At 41.1% G+C, this 21,599-nt stretch overlaps 1 protein-coding gene across 10 annotated transcripts in view; it reads left to right on the top strand.

Annotated features, from left to right (window-relative positions):
• The window catches only part of SORBS1 (sorbin and SH3 domain containing 1), a 211,188-nt gene that overhangs the window by 8,856 nt on the left and 180,733 nt on the right, over nt 1-21,599 (top strand). For all 10 annotated transcript variants that reach the window (XM_073596488.1, XM_073596489.1, XM_073596490.1 and 7 more), the window contains exons 3-4: nt 3,348-3,416; nt 20,893-20,991. In XM_073596488.1, coding sequence (XP_073452589.1) covers nt 3,348-3,416; nt 20,893-20,991 — 168 coding nt within the window. The remainder of the gene's footprint in view (nt 1-3,347; nt 3,417-20,892; nt 20,992-21,599) is intronic.

Here is a 21,599-nt window from a genome sequence, read left to right as displayed (position 1 = left end):
CTCCTTTGCTCTATTCAAAATTCGCTTTTTTAGATTTGCTTTAAAATGAAAAAACAAAAAAACTGTTTTTGTCTACAGCCACAAATCCAGATTCAGGCTTGCAATTAAGAAATTTGGTTGATTAATTTTGGGAACATATTTGTGTTTTATCTACTTGAAGACCAAGCTTTTTCTGGCACTTTTTGTTTACAAGTTTGTATCTGTATTTTTTGCTAGAAAATTACATATAACCCGCCAAACGTATTTTTTTTAGCAGAGGTCCTAGGGAATAAAATAACAATTGTTGCAATTTTTTTATGTCACACGATATTTGTACAGTGGTTTTTCAAATGCAATTTTTGGGAAAAAAATATATTTTAATGAATTTAAAAAGTAAAATAAAACGTAATTATATACCCCATTTTTTGTATACTATGAAAGATGATGTTACACCAAGTAAATGGATACCTAACATGTCACGCTTTAAAATTGCGCATGCTCTTGGAATTGGGACAAACCACAGTACTTAAAAATCTTGCGACTCTTTAAACACCTTTACAGGTTACCTGTTTAGAGTTACAGAGGATGTCTAGAATTATTGCTCTCTCACTCTAACATTCGCAGCGATACCTCACATGTGTGGTGCGAACACTGTTTACATATGCGTGCGCGACTTATGTATGTGTTTGCTTCTGCACATGAGCACGGAGGGATGAGGGCACTTTACTTTTTTTTTTTATTATTATTATTTATTTTATGTTCTATTTTTTTCACTGTCACTTTCTCTTTTTTTTTTTTCTTTTTTTGTTTATCACTTTTTTGATCAATGTACATCCCTTGTAATAGAAATAATGATGACAGGTCCTCTTTATGGAAAAATCTGGGGTCAAAAAGACCCCAAATATCTCCTTTTACTTTTAAAAAAAAAAAAAAAGAAAAAAAGTTTACTTTCACCCTGGAACGGAAGGTGACGTCATAACGTTTCTCCAGTCCTCCAGGGCCATAGAGCAATTGGAGATGATCTAGTCTCTCGCTGTCTCTGTGACCAGCTGGCCACACCATCGGATCGTTTCTCGGGTGAGTCAGCGGACATTGTAAGCCTGAGAAACACCAGCAAGCGGTGGGAGGGAAGCTTCGGAAAGCGATCCAGTGGCTAATAAGCCACTCGGATCACTTTCATGAGAAAGCCAGCTGTCAGCTTAAAAAAAGATACCAGGGTTTTGGCTGATAGCTTCAGCCATAACCCCAGTAAACCACTTGCAAACCGCAACATATATACGTTATACAGCCTTAAAGTGGAAGTAGAGCCTCCTATCCTTTACATTCAAGGAAGCTGCTTCTGTTTGATCTGAAACTGTCATGGTGCTGAGCTTGTGATTAGTTAGGAGACGGGCCATTTGATGGTTTGATTGAGGACACATACAAATGTGACATTTCAGGAATAAGGATGAGCTACAGCGTGTTCGAATGCTGCACGTGCCGAGCCTGCCAGGAAGTCGGCACGGCGCAGCGCTAATCACAGGCAGGGAGACATTTCCCGATCTCTGCAGCCGCACATCGGGACAATGTCTCACTACTTGTGATTAGCGCTGCGCCGTGCCGACTTCCTGTTGGGCTCGGCACGTGCAGCATGCGAACACGCCGGAGCTCATCCTTATTCAGGAATGTAACTGTTTTTTGAAACCATGTGTTTAGTTCTGCTTTATGATTTACCGCTGTTTAGGAGCTCTGGGCTAAATGGCAGCCTCCAGCAAGAAGAAACCGGAGCAATGCTGGAGGCAATTTACAGTACACGCTAAATTTGGTAGCACAAATAATGTTCTTTAGCAAGGAACATACATTCCACATTTAGGTTGTTATGGGTAATTTTCCCCTTTATGTCACAAGTCGAAATCCACTTTTAATGCAAAAAGTATTGTCGTACTGCACTTTTTTCTGTCTCCTTTATGGTTGCTGACCGATGCATGGAAGATATATGAGAAGACACATTTTTTTCTGTATTCTATAGCTTCCAACTCTCTCTCTTTTGGAACCAAATTCAAACAGTAGTTCCTCCTCAATTGTCCCTCTTTGAGTCTGATATATAGACTTTATTTAACTACCAATGTGTTTGTTACATTCAACTTTTATTTCCAAAAGCTAGAATAAAGGCAAAGTCATGATTAAATAATATGTGTTTTTGGCTGTAAGTTTATCATGGCCTTCGTGAGCAGATATGTGGCAAAAGTATTCACTGTATTTCTTTTGTTTGCGCTTATGTTAAATGGTGTCCATCCCTCTCAGAAAGATGGGAGGCATGGATGGCATTGACTTGACATTATCCCCAGGTGGACACATTTGGGGAATATGGAGTTGTCAGGGAATGTTGTTAAAAACTTAGTCCTCATGCACATGGACGATTTTACAGCTGCTTTTTTGAGCTTTTTTTGCAGCTTAAAAAGGCCTGTCTATGTTAGTCTATGGCTTCATGCCCACCTAGGCGTTTTTGAGCTGCAAGTGGCATAGGCGTTTTTAAGCTGTAAAAAAAACCCAGGGCCAGTGGGTTCTGAGAGACGTTTTTCAGCTGTAAAAACGCTCTAACGCTGAAAAACGCTCAAAAACGTCATTCACCAACGTTTTTTAGCGTTTTTGATCCATTGAAAAAAAAAAAAATTTGAAAAAAAAAAAAAAACGCTCAAAAACGCTATTGCAAAAACGCTGAAAAACGCTGAAAAAAGTTTAAAAAAATCACTGCAAAGATACTGGCGTTTTCATAACGTTTTTTTAACAGCCTGTGTGCATGAGGGCTTAAAGTACGGTATATGTGAACTCTCACTTTGTAAAACAACCCATTCAGTTTAAAATAGAAATGAAAGACAAAACATTTGTGTAAACATATAAAAAACATTATAAATACCTTTTTTCCCTTTTTTTGTAAGTGATCACGTACCTCTGTTTTCAGCCCCCCCACCCCCCCCCCCACCCTTTCTGGCCTGCCACTCTGCATGCTCGAATACAGGTCTGGTATGGATTTTGGGGAAGACCCCACACCATATTTCTTATTTTTTGGCATGGGGTCCGCTTCAAAATCCATACTGGACCTGGCCTAGTATGGATTGAGGAGGGTGGCACCATGTTTTTTTTTTATTTTGTTTTTTAATGTTGGCTCTTTTGTTTACATTCTGCTCAGTAGGGAATCCCCTGCTAATAGCAGGGGTGACTCACCATTTTTAGGACACCAGCGAGTGCCAACTCCTTAACAACCGATAATTCATCCCTGCTGGCTGACCGCTTAATGAGTCACAGTAAAAACGAATCGCATTAAAAAACACTTTATCCTTGTGTGGTAGAATATTATGCTTATGGTGACCTTCTTATTTGTACTCCAGACAATGAAGTAAACCTAGCAAACCGTGTGGTAAATGGAGTAACACCTGGCTGCAACATGCAGGAAAAAGGTAAGTCATATGATTGTGAATTTTATGCGTTATGTAAAATTATAATGATATATAACACAAACGTAAATTGCAATAATTTGTTTGAAGTATGGCAGTTATACATTGAAGGATTAGAGCTATTTTGTACCTGTCACATACAATTTAATGGCCGGTGTGAAACTAGGAGCATGACCGAGAACTTAAATAGCACCTAGTTAGAGCAATGTAGCAGTATTTATGTTGTAATGGAGATAATGCTCAACTAGGTTCTATGTTCAGCACCACTATCAGTATATGGCAGTAGTATGTGCAACAAGATTCTCTGGCAAATAAAGTGAAGATGCCAAGTGACCCCCCTCCCCACCTAAACGGATTTGTGCTGCATATACACTGGTTTGGATGGCATGGGGTGCAAACATAAAAGTCTCTAGGGGGCAATAAACAACAATCCTTCAGTGCTACACTTGCTGCTGACAAAGAAAAATTGTATTCAATCAAAATTGGATAGTGTAGGGAACTGATGTAACATGAACCGCCGGTATGTACATATAAAAACGCTAGCATGCTATAAAATCAATGATGGTTGAAGATGTGTACATGTACACACACATGTATGTGAATAAGTCCCAGAAGTTAAAATGAGCAAAATAAAAAGTAGTCTCTGGCTGACACCGCTGGTTGGAACAAGGCTGAAGCGGCTGGGAACCCAAACACTATAAGAGAGGAAAGGATAGGGAAGAAGAGGCACCAAGCCACCAATAGTGTAGCACAGTTTTATTAAAAATGATATAAGTACATAATATGAATACACTCACAAATGTTCCGTGCTGGAGCCTCTGTGATGACACAGCCGCTGCGGGAAGAGGTGCAGGGAGTTGGTGGGCAACTGCCACAAGGAACCAGAGCCATCAAAGGAGCTGCCAAACCCAATAGGTTCTCTTCTTCCCCATCACTTCCTTTGCCATCTTTTGGGCCATGAAAAACTGAACAAGATAGGAATGTGGTTTGCAGCATGGTTAAGCCAGGTTGATTTACTGTGCATTGGAAAACTCAGCCAGGTTTTCATCATAATAGCCATTAGATATTATTCTATCTGGAAACTAAGATACAGTAGGCCTCAACTCATCAAAGGTGGAAATGTTGTTCTGTAATTGATTTTGCCCTTTGCAGTAAAATTATTTTTCTGGTGAAAAGCATAGTGAAGTTATTTAAAAAAAGGAAAGACACGCTTTTCTAAAAACGCTGTGTATTTTTTTTCAGTACGGCACCTCAAACACAAGCTTACAAAATAGATAAAAATGACACAAAAGCTTGCATATAAACAATAAAAAAGTTCAGCAAAAATGGAAGACGGGGAGGAAGAAATGAATACAAACTAATTGGTTACCTATGGGCTAATGAGTAATTAAGAGGAACAATTTCTATTTAAAAAAAAAAAAAAGCACTGTTGCAGACTTAATTCATATTGTAACCACACCTGATTATCAAATTGATGGCTTAGCCCCACAGATTTTACCAGGAGTGCAGATCTGCCAACTATCTGCCCACAACAGCCCCAACTGCTCCCTCCTCACTGCAGCACCTCGGATGATCATCTCTCCTACCACTATGTCAGATCCAGCTTGTATGGTAGACACTTCATTTGTGGGAGAAATGTATGCTCACCAAATTCTATTTTTCTGATTTCTGCTAATTTTTATCTTTAATAATTTTATGTACAGAAATACTACATTACGTTAGTCTGACCTTGTTGCATAGCCAGTAAATTTTATCTCATACATATGAATTTTAGACAATTATATGTTCATTATACTTTGTGCAGTTTCAGTACCTAGCATTGTTCAGTGCAGCAGCAAAAATCTAAATTATGCAATAGTAGGTGAATGTGTGGAGAAAGCTGGAATAAATTGAATATCCTGCCTCATGTAACCTTCATTCTAATGAAGGGCTTATTCCATAACCGGTAGAAAAATCCCAGCAGAAATACAAATTATGGATTCAAATAAATCTCTTCCTCTATCCCTGGGCTCCTATATTTGCCTGTTCTGCCACCAGCAGGTACACAAATTTAAACATTTATGGGGATGGAGGAGTCTGCAGATTTCTGCAAGCAATTCTAGATAAATTAGTGAAAAGTAAACCAGCAAACAGTGTGTATATGTAAAATGCAGAGGAATACTCTGTTCTTAGTTTACGAGTTATTTTGTGTTCATCTCTTTCAGAATGCAGATTAGCAGAGTATAGTACATAATAATATATAATAGAAGGAAAACAAAATTTGTGGGGTCACTTAAAATGTAGAGCAAATATCACTATCCTCTTTCTGCTATATTCCACAAGCATACAGTGTTTGGTGGCCTAGCCATTCAAAAAATTCAGTTTGCAGTATCAGACCTGTGACATTCTACAGAGTTCTATCTGCAGGACGCAGTAGCGTAAATTTTGCGATTGAAGGTGAGTCAGTCATGTGATTGGTGATGAGAGGTCCTATTTGTAAAGCACATTGCAGTGTTTCTTTTTTGTTTTTTTTTAAGTGGGCCATACCACTGCTTTATAAATAGACCCCCAGGTCCAACAAGGCTTCTGTGTACATCCTATTGATAATAGTGTACGGGCCATTACTGTAAAATGGCAACTACAATTTGCTTTTTTGTTTATTTGCACAACTCAAATATATCCTCTGTAGTGTAGTATTGAAAATCTAATTTTGTTCAAGCACTGACCTAAGGCGGGTACACACTACAGGTTTTTATGTACAACCCCGCGAGTTGCATGAAAAAAACTGACAGCTGCAGTCGGGAGCTGCTGTACTTACCATGTGAGGTTAGTCCAGCGATCCCCCTTGCTGAGCTGTTGACACAAGCAATCTATAGAAGGCAGGGGGCTATCATAGGAAGCACTAAGGTTCGAGACCAGACAAGGGGAATGCTTTAGGAGAGACTAATAGTAGCCTCAGAGTCATGTTGATCTACAGTAGTAGTCCAGCCAGATGTCCCACACTTTGTGGAATTTTTTCTGACAGCCTCGAGACGTATACTTCTCCTTGTAAAGGGGTATAACAGAATTCACTAACGATTCCCAAAATCCTAGGGTGGGAGCAGATCCAGACTTTTATTGAATAACGATTAACGGTTTTCTAGCATAAAACAATAGAAGCCACAACAATGTACAAATGGCCCTGGTGGGGGCCAGAGCCTCCACTGACTCAAGGAGGCATATATCCACCTGCTGTTGGAAAGGGATAGTAGTCAACCATGTGACATCTGGAGAACCCTCGACCAGAAAGTTTGGAGGTATGAGCAGGACCAAATCTTGTGGAAATAATCTGCCGGCTCTGCTTGGCAACGCCAGAAATGTGGAGGGCAATTCGGGTAAATCCTGTGGAGTCTGTGGGGCATCAGATAGAACCTGTGTAGAATTTTAAACTGGATCAGCTGATCCCTAGAAGACACAAGTTGAGAAAATGGGTACTCCCATATGACCTCACAATCATTGCCATTCATTGATGTAAGTTTAAAAAGAACTTTTAAAAGAAATGATTTGGCAGTTAAAACCGTTGACATTTGAATTGAATAGACACATGCATTTACTGATCATATCTGGCGACATTAACACCTCTGCATTTTTCATGTGGTGGTATTTTTTCTGTGCTTTACTATTCATCCCTATGGAAGGTGCATTTTTCTAAAAACTACAGCAAACCGCGTTTAAACGAAGTTCCACCCAAAAGTGGAACTTCCGCCCATTTGCGCGCCCCCCCGCCACATTTGGCACCTTTCAGGAGGGAGCAGAAGCCGTAATGCTTCACTATCGGGTTCCCTTGCCAGCAATGGCGGCGGCAGCCACACTATAAAAAAAAAAGCTACAGATGTAAACTACTACAAAGCAGTCACTGCGTACTTTCATCTAGTTTTATGTGTCGGCAAATGGCAATGGAAGAAATCCAAATTAAAGTCTCATAATACAAGTGATGAAAGCAGAGAACTTTTAATATAGACCATAGCGAAGTTTTCTGCGGCCTTAGTTTACATGCATTTTTGTGGCCTATATGTTTATAATAAAAGATCTCAAATGCAGACTAAAGTGTATAGGGTTAGCTTGTAGCTTTTTTTCTATAACTGGATATTTTAGAAGTGGAAAGAAGTTTTAAAGTATGAATCTATATGCATCTAAAAATTAATAGAACGCCCCTAATACAAACATTTCTGTGGGGATGAGAAATACTGTTTGTTTTATTTTTATGGTCTCATGCCCCTAAACAATAAGGCAGATGTGGAAATACTAAATAGTAGCAACTTATAGCAGTTGCTCATCCTGAGAAGGTTATACTATACAGTCTCATTGCACCAGCTCTTTTGATCATCTATGTAATGTAAAGGCCTGTCTGACTTTATAAAAATGATCAATTGTTTAGGGTGGTCCTCATGTTATAAATTGCAAGCCAAAAGGGAAGGGTTAGAACATTTGTCAGGCTTCTACTGCTGTCCTAACCATGGAGATTTTCTCTTGTGTAGCACAGACCCTCTAACTGGTCCCGCTGTTTTTTCCTGAGTTCTCTTCCCTTCTGGGTCCCTAGGCAGCCAGGCACACAACACTTGCTGCACGGTCTCTCACAATAACCAGGCAGTGGATGTTTTTATTTGGTTTTATTGGTGGGTAAACTTTGATGGGGTGCAGGGAAAGCTTTGGGATGCTCCAGAATTTAGTGCACAAGCATTTGGAGGAATCTTTTTATTCCTTCTATTCTCATCAAGGAGGCAACCCCTCTCTTTGCGGAGAGTCGAGACACAAGCACTTTTGGGACTCCCAACAGGGTATATCCCAAATTAGCAGAACTGGCACAATCACGCAAGGGGTTGCCAGCAAACAGTCACTAGGATCCCACTTGCAGGCCTCTACTCACTGTATCTGCAGATACTTGGATACCTCCTGTCCAATATTGGCTAGACACTATAGTGTGAATCTCCAGGCCGGATCCTCAATGTACCTCTCTACTTGGCTCTGAACTGCTTCCAGAAGGATACTGCCCCCCATCTTCAGCATAAATGCGACTTCAGTGATCTCTGCAGGTCTCAACTGCCTCGGCTGACTTGCCTAAAAGGGCAAGCAGCCCTTCTAGGCTGGGATCTCCTCCTCCAGGGAAAAGAGTCTGAGGCAGAGAGCCGCAGAGTATTTATCTCCACTCCGCTACCTACTGAGCACTCCCCCCCTCCTCAGGGATTGGATGAAAACTCATAAATATTTAGACCCAGGGTCAGCCTCTTCCAGTCCACCTTATTCTAGAAACTAGAATACAAGAGCAAGTAGATGAGCCTGCAGCCTGTTAGGCCCAGAACGACTCTCACAAATCCAACATTGCTCCACAGTTTACAGAGGGGCCAACAACTAAATTTACCTATACTTTTTTCTAGCAACCTATTCTAGGGAGGGTGCTACATCTGTTTTCATTTTGACAACCAAAAAAATGACAACAATGGCACAAACAGCAATAAAGACCTCATAGAGGTAACTCTCCTTACTAAATTATGTTTACTGTTGCTGTCTTTGTTCCCATTGGGGAGATAACCCTTTATCTCCTGTCACTGTGACAGAAAGGGAGGAGAAATCTTTCCAAGAGGGACACAGACAAAAATTTAAATCTGAGGTAATTCTTGTCCACTCTTTAAAAAAATCAAAAAAGTTTGTGTTGCCTTTTAAAAGATTTCCCTTGCTTCTTGTCTGGGTAACTACTGGCTTTGCAAGTGAAGGTAAAACAAACTTAAAAATCCCAATGGTAACAGGAACAGCAACAAAACTATGATAACAGTTCTAACCTTCTCCTATATATCCAAAACAAAATGAAAAACAAAAGTTTTCTGGAATTTGATTTTCATTTTTCTATGTTTGGTTGTATGCTGGGATATAAGTCAGCATTATGTAGAGGTGGGGTGCACACAACCTTTTTTCTTGGTACTGATGTCAAATTCCCAGGCAGGTAGATAAATGTGCTAGATGGGGATTCCAGTTTAATTAAAAAAAAAAAAACTATAGCTATTATTGGCAGTAATGTGTAGAGTTCTAAAAATAACCTATGAACAATACGATTTTGTCTTTCTAGCTGGCAGGGCTGCTATTATGCAGATGAGCTGATCCCTTCTTCAATCAGAGAATGAACACATTTTTGTTTTTTATAAATTATTTGGGGATCAGGTGGTCAATTCACAAAGCTGATTGAGTTTTTTTTTGTTTTTTATCGCATGATCATTTTGTCAAACTATTTGGTTCACATAGCAAAATACTGCATAGATTGTGAATTTATAATATTTACATGAAATAGTTATTTAAAGTAGTATTAAACCCTCAGCATTTTTTGCCTAAGACATTAAAGTGGCTATAAAGGCAGAAGGTTTTTTTTTTTTTTTTATCTTAATGCATTCCATGCATTAAGATAAAAAGCCTTCTGTGTGCAGCAGCCCTACCTAATACTTACCTGACCCCATCTTGATCCAGCAATGTTGCAAGAGAGACTCGGTTGCCTGGCACTCTCCCTCCTCATTGGGTGAGACAGCAGGCTTCTGCTGCTGTCAATTAAAGTCAGTGAGAGTCAATGAGGAGAGAGAGGGGGCGGGGCCGGGCCACAACTCCATGTCTGAATGGACACAGGGAGCTATGGCTTGGTCTGGGTGCCCCAATAGCAAGCTGCTTGCTATGGGGGCAGTCAACAGGGAGGGAGGGGCCAGGAGCACCGAAGAGGGACCCGAGAAGAGGAGGATCTGGGCTGCTCTGTGCAAATCCACTACACAGAGCAGGTAAGTAAGACATGTTTATTATTTTTAACAAAAAAAAGGGGTTGTAAAATCTCAAGGTTTTTCACCTGCATGCATTCTATGCATGCAGGTGAAAACCACTTGTGCTGCAGCTGCCTCCAGAGCCCCCCCTTTTTTCTTACCTAAACCCATCCATTCCAGCGACGAGCACAAGCCCAGCAGTTCCATCCACTGTCTCCGTCCTCATTGGATGGATTGATAGCCATTGGCTCCCACTGCTGTCAATCAAATCCAGTAACATGAAACCGGGGGGCAGGACCGAGTCCTGCTGTCTGTCAATAGACACAGCAGCGGGACTCGTGAATGTGCCCCCCATGGAAAACGGCTCTCTGTGGGGGCATCCAATTAAGAGGCGCGGCTAGGAGCACCCCAGAAGAAGAGGATCAGGGCTGCTCTGTGCAAAACCCTTGCACAGGGCAGGTAAGTACAGTGGGGCAAAAAAGTATTTAGTCAGCCACCAATTGTGCAAGTTCTCCCACGTAAAAAGATGAGAGAGGCCTGTAATTGTCATCATAGGTATACCTCAACTATGAGAGACAAAATGTGGAAACAAATCCAGACAATCACATTGTCTGATTTTTGAAAGAATTTATTTGCAAATTATGGTGGAAAATAAGTATTTTTGGTCACCTACAAACAAGCAAGATTTCTGACTCTCACAGACCTGTATCTTCTTCTTTAAGAGGCTCCTCTGTCCTCCACTCATTACCTGTATTAATGACACCTGTTTGAACTTGTTATCCGTATAAAACACACCTGTCCACAACCTCAAACAGTCACACTCCAAACTCCACTATGGTGAAGACCAAAGAGCTGTCGAAGGACACCAGAAACAAAATTGTAACATGTATAACATGTTTTTTAAAAAAAAAAGAACCTTTACAATCACTTTAAGCACAATAAAATGGACAATACCCAGTAAACTATTAAAATCTTACTCCAGCAGTCGCAGTTTACAACTTTTAATGCTGTTGGCTCTTGCTATCTCTGTGCTGCTTTCCTGAAATTTTGGTCTTCACAGGAAAAGGGAACAGTTGACAGTGCAGTGTGGAGTCTCTTGGGCAAGGGAGGAGGAGAGGGGAGCAGAACAGTGCCTTGCCATCCTATGCTGTGGGATGTAGGTTTCTATTGCAACACAGTGTAGGAAGGAACCACCCTAGTCCCTGCAAATAGGATACTGCAAAAAGGAGCCACTCTAATGCAGAAGACCTGAGGCAACGGTCATGGCACCAGTTTAAACTGGAAAATAGTAAAGGATTTAGAGGAGAAACATACTCAGTAAGTGATTAAATCAGCTGCAGAAAGTGCTTAAAAACGGAGGGTTTATAAATACGTTAAAGTAATTCTTAACCCAATAACAAAACAATATTTATTTCAGTTTACTTTGATGTGATGTACTGGACATCAGGAAAGGGGGGACGTGTTTGTATTACTAATTAGGGGAGCAACCTAGTGTGACATCACTGCTAAGACAGTCTACGCTGCTCCCTTTTCACCCAAGGCAGGGAATCTGGTGTTGGCAGAATGGTCAAGTGAAAAGAAAGTGTAACTGAGGCCTAAAACACACTGGGGGAGATTTACTAAAACTGGTGCACACAGTATCTGGTGCAGTTGTGCATAGTAACCAACCAGCTTCTAACTTCAGTTTGTTCAATTAAACTTTGCCAATAAAACCTAGAAGCTGATTAGTTACTATGCACAGATGCAGCAGATTCTGAGTGCTCCAGTTTTAGTAAATCATCCCTGCAGCATTATAGCAACCCGATCTTTGTGAACTGACTTTTACATACAAAATACCACAAAAACTGGTACAACTTGTGCTCACGTTTAAACTCAGCAGATCTGCATAATAAATTCTTCGCCAAATTTTTACTAAACTTCCATTTTTTATTTTACAAAATACTAAATAACAAACCGTAATTAAATCGCCTAATGCATCATGTCTTAGGCCTCCTACACACAGATGCCTGAGCCCAAGCAACATAAGTTCTAGCATATTTTCCCTGCTCGGGCTGTACTCAGATATGCAGCAGTACTTGCATATACACTAGTAAAGCGTATAGGAGTATTTAAAAAAATATATATTTTTTAATACCCCCTGTACACTAAACTTGTGTTTTTTTCAAGTATCGCAGTATAACCGAGTACAGCCACGCTTAGCCCTTTGTTTCTGAACAGCTGTACACAGCATCTGGGCGTCCTGGGCAGTGGAACTATGCTAAAGTCTACATTGGACAGGCTCAGGTGCCATGTGCAAGAAGAAGCCTAGTGAATTGCGCTTTTGCAGAAATGTGTTACAAGTGTAGCTGCAAATAGAACCTATTGAAGTTCATTTTAATCACGTATAACAGCAAGTTATTTCAAAAGAATACCGTGCTTTGAAATCAGTTTGCTACATACCCACATTGAAAGCTATCCATTTCATTATCAGACTGCACCTTTAAATCCCACTTCCTTAGAATGAAATGAAGATCAGCTTGTGAAAGGCAAGAAAACCTGCTGAGTAGGTGAGGATGAGTAATGAAATCATAAACTGCCAGGTCATGTACTTAGAAAAAAAAATCACTTACATGAATGTAATTTCCCTCTAACACATCAACCCTCTAATGTAAATCTAAACTGTCCTGGCATTTATTCCTAGGAGGCACGCAAATATGCAATAATAAAATGCATTGGTTTCCTGAGTCCTCTTGTAAGCAATAAAGGCATTACTTATAAAGTAAACAAATGTGGCCTCCGGGAAAAAAATGCATTTTAGCTTGTTTACTTAAACCTAATTTTGCTTCATTCTATTTCTGGAGCGTCGTATTTTATAGGAGTGGAAGGTTACGTGCGTGTGAGCAGATGTAAACGTTTCAGGTTCATCTAACAGGACTGATTGGCTGAGTCAGGCCAAGCATTTCAGTGCAAACATACAGTATAGCTATCATTAAATGTCAATGACAGATTGGTGGCGTTGGACAAAACCATCCCTTTCTATTACACAGACGTTCAAAGTTTGATCATCTTACATACATACCTATTTTTTGGTGCCTACACCATCTTGGAATGGTGAGTGGGTGAAAAATTTCAGTTCACTAGACCTTTCTGCAATTCCAGCTTCTAGTAGGTTGCCATTTTTTCTTTAAGTCAAACCCAAACACTTAAACGGCGCACAGCAATTTTTTAATTTTTTTTTACAGCATATACTATGCAGTACATATATTTTGTGCTTAAATAACATTTATAACTATATGAAGTTAATCACAAGAGACCCCACTTAAATCTGAGTCCACAGAGTTCCCCTTTTAAACCTTAATCCGCAGAGTTCACCTTTTTACATCTGAACTTGCAGAGTTTCCTTACACCGTAAGGGGAACTCTGTAGACTGATGTAAGGGAGAACTCTGGGGACTCTGACCTAAGGGATGCTCTAGGAACCCTAATTTAAGGGGGAACACTGAGAACACATTACACTCTTGGCTTAGATAACTGCAGACAGCAACCCTGCTAGGAAGCCAGAGTCCAGTCTAAATAATGTGTCCTGGTTTCAGGGTGGTCTGAAACCCAGACACATGAGGTGAATCCCGGACAGGTGGCAACCCTAGCTTCTAGAGATTCCTTATTTAACAATTCCACCATTACAGATACATTAGACATTGACAGATCACATCAAAAGAACTTACAGAGTAGCAGTACTGATGTCAATAAAATCAGGATTACAGCTATGCATGTTAAGATATGCAGTAGTGCTGTTCCCATAAGAAAGACACGTATCTGCTCTCCCTGTGAACTGTAGCTGTGTCTTTTCCAGTAGTCCATATGTCCTTATGGTGAAGAAGAGTGCGGTGGAAACTAGTGGAAAGTAACTTTTTCATTTTGAGAGGCGATTCTAGCCACTTGAAGACCAAGCCTTTTCTGGCACTTTTTGTTTAAATCAGTATTTTTTGCTAGAAAGTTACTTATAACTCCCAAACATATATTTTTTTTTTAGCAGAGACTTTAGGGAATAAAATAGCGAAAATAGTGTTGAAATTTTTTATGTCACACAGTATTTGTGCAGCGGTTTTTCAAACGCAATTTTTTTTTAAAAAAATACACTTTATGAATAAAAAACAATACACCACATTTTTTTTGTAAAATATAAATAAAAAAATATGTTACGCCAAGTAAATAGATACCTAACATGTCATGCTTTAAAATTGCGCATGTTCGTGGAATGGTGACAAACTATGGTACTTAAAAAATCTCCATAGGTGACACTTTAACATTTTTTTCAGGTTACCTGTTTAGAGTTACAAACGAGGTCTAGTGCTAGAAATATTACTCTCGCTCTAACATTCGTGGCGATACCTCACATGTGTGGTGCGAACACCGTTTACATATGCATGCGCGACTTGCGTATGTACTCGCTTGTGAGCATGGCGGGATGGGGTCACTTTACTTTTTTTTTCTAATTTTATTATTACCCACTTCAGCCCCAGAAGGATTTGCCCCCTTCATGACCAGGCTGTTTTTTGCGATACGGCACTGCATCACTTTAATTTGGTGGTATTTGATCACCTGTGCGGTCTTTATTTTTTGCAAACAAAAGAGCGACTATTTTGAAAAAAGATGATATTTTTTTTTGCTATAATACATATCCAAAAAAATTTAAAAAAATGTATTCATCAGTCTAGGCCGATATACATTCTTCTACATACTTTTGGTAAAAAAAATTGCAATAGGCGTATATTGATTGGTTTGCGCAAAAGTTATCGTGTCTACAAACTATGGGATAGATTTAGGGACTTTTTTCTTTATTATTGTTTTTACTAGTAATGGTAGTTATCTGCGTTTTTTAGCAGGACTGCGACATTGCAGCGGACAAATCTGACCCCAAATTACACTTTTTGGGTACCAGTGACATTATTACATTGATCAGTGCTATAAAAATGCACTGATCAATGTAAAAATGACACTGGCAGGGAAGGGGTTAACACTAGGAGGCGATCAAGGGGTTAAGTGTGCTCCCTAGGTGTGTTCTAACTGTAGGGGGGATGGGCTCACTGGGACATGATAGAGATCACTGTTCCTGATCACTGGGAACAGAAGATCTCTGACATGTCCCCTGTCAGAACGGGGATCTGCCTTGTTTACACTGGCAGATCCCCGTTCTGCCTCTGTACTATGCGATCGCGGGTCGCCGGTGGACATTGACACCAGCGGGAGCAAAAGCGATTTGCGCAGCGCTGCCAACCTACCGCAGTATATCTGCGCTAGCTGGTCGGCAAGTGGTTAAACTGTCCCTTTTTAATTTTTCATTTTTTTTTTTATTACTTTTATTCCCTGTAAAAGGAAAGTAAACATCACTTGTAATAGAAATAAGGATGGCAGGTCCTCTTTATGGAGAGATCTGCGGTCCTTATAAAAGCAAAAGATAAAAAAGAAATAATTTTGATCTTTTGCGTTAAAAAAACAACAAAATTTGTTTACTTCCGCCCTAGACTAGAAGTGATTTCATTACGTCGCTCTGGTCCTCCAAGGCCATAGAGGCAACCAGAGACGATCTAGTCTCTATCCTTCTCTGTGACCAGCTGGCCGCACCGTCGTTTCTTGGGCACCGGTGAAAACAGTAAACCCGGGAAACACCAGCGATCCAGTGGCCAATGAGCCACTCGGCTGCTTTTATGAGAAAGCCAGCTGAAAAAAAGAATACCAGGGTTATGGCTGATAGATTAAAGTTGTAACCCCTGTAAACCACTTGCAAACTGTGTCTTGCTGTCAGCAAGTGGCTAGAGATCACTTTTTCCCATATACTATCAGATTGTTTCACATCTGTGCCTTTAATGCAGCAGCCGCTCTTTCGCTGAAGATGTTTTTCTACAATGTCTTTAAAGAGACCTGTCACCAACTTAAAAAACTAGAGATAAAAACAAGTAAAAATCAAATATTTTAAATGCCTACTTGCAGCGTTTTTCTTTTCTATAAAGATTTTTTTCTGTTCACATGCAATGTGCCTTGCTAGAAAATTTTGACTACTCCAGGAAGAGTTCATTCCTCTTTGCACAGCCTTAAACGTTAAATAGTGTTTCACTATTTTCTGTGCTGGCTCATCTTCTCTGCCCCTCCCCTCACTGCCCTAGATAACCTTTTATGTGACTGCCAGAGGGAGGCGCAAAAGGGAATACCATAGAGATATACAGTACTTGCGCCTGCTGGCATCACATCCAAGATGGTAGAAGCCAGCAGCAGTCTCAGGGATTTTTCATGTCTACACTAAGGTGGCTTTTACAGGTAAATAACGTGCATAAATGATGTTAAACGCATATATAATCTTATGGGAAGATTATTGCTGAAATTACTGATTGTGGGAACGGGGTCTCTTTAATAGTTACTTAAGTTGTTACATCTTACTCATCAAAACAGCTGTCACGGAATGATGAGTTCTCACGTTGCAACCATTTACCTAATTAGTTTTTTTTAGGGCTGGGCAAAAAGCAGTTCATTAATCTGTAATAATTGGAAAATGAAGCGTAACATGTTTCGGTATTTTGCAGATTTGAGTTGTTACGCCCTTATATGACTAGTGAGAAAATCTGAATCACTGAGCTGTATAAATCCTTCCACATTTTCAGTATTCTGCTCTGATAATTTATTAGAAGAATGTTTGGAGTTGGTGACATTGGGACCCAGGATGTATGGTGCCTGCCACTTCTGGATATCTAAAACTTTTGCGCACAATAGGCCTGGAATAAGCATGCTGCAAATGAGTATTAGAAAAGTGCCAGAATTCCTTCTCTTTATATTTGTTACAGGGCAGAGACTTAAGCAGGACTAAAACCACAACATTAGCATGACAGCTAGGGACAAGCATTATGAAAAAGAAAGCTCTACAATGACGGCCTTCATGATCCTTAGGCCTGATTCACACCTATGCATTTCTAGTGTTTTTTACATTTTGCAGATTTGCACTACAGAACATGTTCCACAGGAAACCATGTTAAATGGTTGCAATTCTGCAAAATGCAAAAAGCACTAAAAAAGCATAGGTGTGAATCGGGCCTTAGAGTCCCTTTAAAGGGAAAGTATACTGTATAGGCAATATACACTTATTTTAGGCTATTTTAGTATATTCGGAAATTGTGATGTGATTTACTATTGAATTTTAGGCATGTGCACCCCAGTCTAAATTGTAAAAAACACAAATGTTACTTATCAATGGGAAACCTGAGCCACATCAGAGGTCCTCCCGTCACAACACAGCCCCCTTCACATCAGAGGTCCTCCCGTCACAACACAGCCCCCTTCACATCAGAGGTCCTCCCGTCACAACACAGCCCCCTTCACATCAGAGGTCCTCCCGTCACAACACAGCCCCCTTCACATCAGAGGTCCTCCCGTCACAACACAGCCCCCTTCACATCAGAGGTCCTCCCGTCACAACACAGCCCCCTTCACATCAGAGGTCCTCCCGTCACAACACAGCCCCCTTCACATCAGAGGTCCTCCCGTCACAACACAGCCCCCTTCACATCAGAGGTCCTCCCGTCACAACACAGCCCCCTTCACATCAGAGGTCCTCCCGTCACAACACAGCCTCTTTACATCAGAGGTCCTCCCGTCACAACACAGCCCCCTTCACATCAGAGGTCCTCCCGTCACAACACAGCCCCCTTCACATCAGAGGTCCTCCCGTCACAACACAGCCCCCTTCACATCAGAGGTCCTACCGTCACAACACAGCCCCCTTTACATCAGAGGTCCTCCCGTCACAACACAGCCCCCTTCACATTAGAGGTCCTCCCATCACAACACAGCCCCCTTCACATCAGAGGTCCTCCCGTCACAACATAGCCCCCTCCCTTCACATCAGAGTTCCCTCTTCACACCAGAGGCCCTCTATCACATCATAGGCCCCCCATCATGACAAAGGTCCCCCCATCACATCAGAGACCCGCCTTCATATGAGAGACCTTTTACATTAGAGTTCCCCATCATATCAGAGTACCCCCATGACAGAGCCCTCCCATCACAGCAGAGCTTCCCCATGACTAAGTCCTCCCATCACGCAGTCCTCCAGTCACACAGTCATCATTTAAAGAGCCCCCCCAATCACACAGTCATCATTTACAGAGCCCCCCCAATCACACAGTCATCATTTACAGAGCCCCCCCCCAATCACACAGTCCTCTCTTCACATCAGAGTCCTACCTTTTGGATGCAGCAGCAAAGCAGAGGGCAGGAGGGAGAGCAGGTTTGCAGGAGGAGGGCTTCCATCCCCTTCTGTATGCTGGGCTTGCCCTGCATGTCATACGTTTATACGGTGCATGGAGGCCAGTCACTGACACCATAGCAACAAATTATGCTTTGTGTCCTGCCCTACAGCATCATTGTTTCCAAACCATGACAACTCATGACACTGATTCAGGACAACCTAGGTCCTGCGTTCTTGGCACCCCGGGGGAACCCAAATGGCACCCCTGTTGCGCAACACCTGTACTACAGTCACTGAAGCTTCCCTGCTTAAAGCCCAAATGAACTTTCAGTTTAAATTCACTAAATACATTCCAGGTGTGTCAAAACAAAATATGTTTTATGTGTTGCATTTTTTTTCCCCTTAAAAATCTGTCACATCCTATGTAGAAAAGGCTGTCCCCTGCAAGCACCTACAAAGTGGAAGCTTTGTTTTCTGTGTGGAAGGAGTGATCTGTTTGTAGAGGTCTGACATGCCCCCTTCTGAGTCAGAGCCAAAGCTCTTCAATTAGCAGGGAACATGAGCTTTGCTGATAGTAGCGCTATAGGCCTGACTCAATCAGGGGAATGTTGAACCTCTGCATTGAGACCACTGCTTCCCCACAGAGAGGAAAGCTCCCATTCTGCAACTGCTGGCAGTGGGGGTCCCGGAAAGTAAAATAACATTGATGATTATGAGCCAATGAGAAATGTTGGACAAACCTTACATGCATATGTTGGCTTCAGTATACCTGTCAAGTGCATATATTTGGAAATGAAGGAACAAAGCATACGAATAAAGCCTTTATGCTCACTTTCTAGTAAAGCTGAATGTCTTTTCTGGTTATCTTTGGCCTCCGTGCTGTCAGAGCCACTGGCCCAGAAAAAGTGTGTTACCAATGAAGTCAGTGAAAGGATGAAGCTCATGATTTCCTTGCTTGTTTTCAAACTAATGAAGCATTTGGATTAGCATAACAACTTGCAAACTAGTATTTTCAAATTGAGATCAGTGAGATATTCCCTGTATGGGGTTTCTTTAAGTCTTAATCCTATGATGGTTTTATTTTAACCTGATTTGATTTATTTTATAGCAGTTGTAAACCGCTGGACAATTTTTTTTTTTTTTTTTGTACCTGCGAGGTAAAGGCATAATGTGCTAGTATGCATAGCATACTAGCACATTATGTTAAACTTGTCTTTAAAACTAAGCTCTTCCAGCGCCAAGATGTCAGTGCTGCAGGCATGCTCATCTTCACCCGTCTTGCTTCTAGGCTCTCGGACTCTGGCTCTGTGATTGGCTGGAGCCACGATGACGTCACTCCTGCGCGTGCGCGCGGGACTAGCCGTTCATGGCACGGGGCACTGAAGAAACGGCATGGGTGGCCGTTTCTTCAAAGCGCATGCGCCAGTGATGTCACTGGCTGCATGCACACCAAATATCTCCTAAACGGTACACGTTTAAGAGCTATTTACATTACCTATAGTTAAGCCTTACTATAGGCTTACCTATAGGTAAAAGCAAAAGATGGAAGTTTACTTCCACTTTAAAGCCCAACTCTGGTATGAAAAAAAAAAAACTCCCTTGGAGGGCTTTCAGATAGTAATGCTTACTGCTATTTGAGAAGCATTCTGCAGTGGATTGTGTTGCAGAGGGCAGTATAGGAGAGGTGTCAGGTGGCGCTACTGCTGCCACCTGTTGCCTGTTGTGTTTTTTTTTTCTTTTCTCTTCCTTTTGTTTTTATTGTTGAAAAACAATTTTACATTGCAGGACTGCAGTTAAACTATGAGCCAAGTGTTTGGCTTGCAGTTGTGGAGCAGCCCCATTGATCTCAATGGACGAGTTTGACAAGCAGTGCCGCCTGTGAAACTCTGCAGCTGCCAGTCAGGCTATAATGTAAGCGTGTCCGGTGGGTAAACAAGGATGGCAACACCGCAGCTCAGCCACCTGTTTTTACCACCCCCGACCTCCAGTGTGCCGCCCCCTCACAACCCACAATGCAAGATTTAAATGCTCATAAAGAAGCAGAGAGAAAGAGACTGTATAACTTACTGGATTCTTCACACCGGCTGGCTCCAGCACTGTCCTCTCCTTCCTGATGCTCTGGGCTGTAAGAGGAGGCTTCAGGGGACTAGTCACAGAGATTAAGGGAGCTTGCCAGAGCGAGGAATACGGTGAGTATTACACACATTTCCTTACTCCTAAAGAAAAGTTGACATCCAAACCTTGCAGCATGGGGTCGTTATTTTCTTGTGTCCAGATTTGGGCTTTAATGTTTTTAGACAATAGCAAAGGAGTGACAGAGTTTATAGCTGATCATTTTCCTAATAGGTATATGTAACAATTACTGTGCATTTAGGTCCAAAGTATATAAAGATTGTTCATTATGGAATGAAGTGATGTCCTAAACTCAACTACAAGTTTGCAAGCTGTTAGTAAGGTGCAATCCTGGGATACGCTGAGATAATGAGCTTGCATTGTTTCCACTCTTGTGTCCACAGCAGCAGATGGGTCTCCAGTGAGTTTTCGTTCACTCTCAGCTATTCAGATCATTCCAGTGAAGGCAGTACAAAGTTTTCCTGATCTTGTGCCAGTTCCAGGTACATGTGTGCAGCCCAAATGAGCCATGCCCATTCTGCATTGTTTGTCTGTTTGCGCTGCTTCACAGTCATGTGACCAACACTGGACCGCTTGTAATAAATCCATTTCCATTTGTGCTTTTATTGTTAACTAGTATCTGAGTTGACCTCATCACCAAGTTTGTGTTTGGAATGTTTTGCTTTGTTTTACATTTCGTTCTCACAGAAATTATACCTAAATGATTTATAATTGCGGAATTCTCTCTTTCTTTTTGTTTAAAAAAAAAAGTTAGCTTACGCTTGAGCATGCACTGGGCAGTTATACATTTTGCAGAGGAAGCTTTTTTAACCAGAGTTTTTTTGCTTTTTGAATTATGATATTGCTCATCTTTAAAATGTTTTGTACTCTGGTAATTACAGACTGAAAGCATGCCATGCATGAACTGTTGGTAATCCAATATGCTTAGCTAGTTGATAGTTTTTGCCTTGTAGTTAACCACAGCCTCCTCTCAGTGCCACAGTTCTTTGTGGCCTTGAGCTTAAATAATAAAATGTAAGTAAACCTCTTAAAAAGCCAGTTTAATGCAAATACAAATAAAATGAGAAGCTCTTTTACTGTTGCTAAAGGA

This window comes from Aquarana catesbeiana, linkage group LG08 (assembly GCF_042186555.1).
Source record: "Aquarana catesbeiana isolate 2022-GZ linkage group LG08, ASM4218655v1, whole genome shotgun sequence".
Lineage (NCBI taxonomy): Eukaryota > Metazoa > Chordata > Amphibia > Anura > Ranidae > Aquarana > Aquarana catesbeiana.
This window is presented reverse-complemented; position numbering and strand designations above follow the sequence as displayed.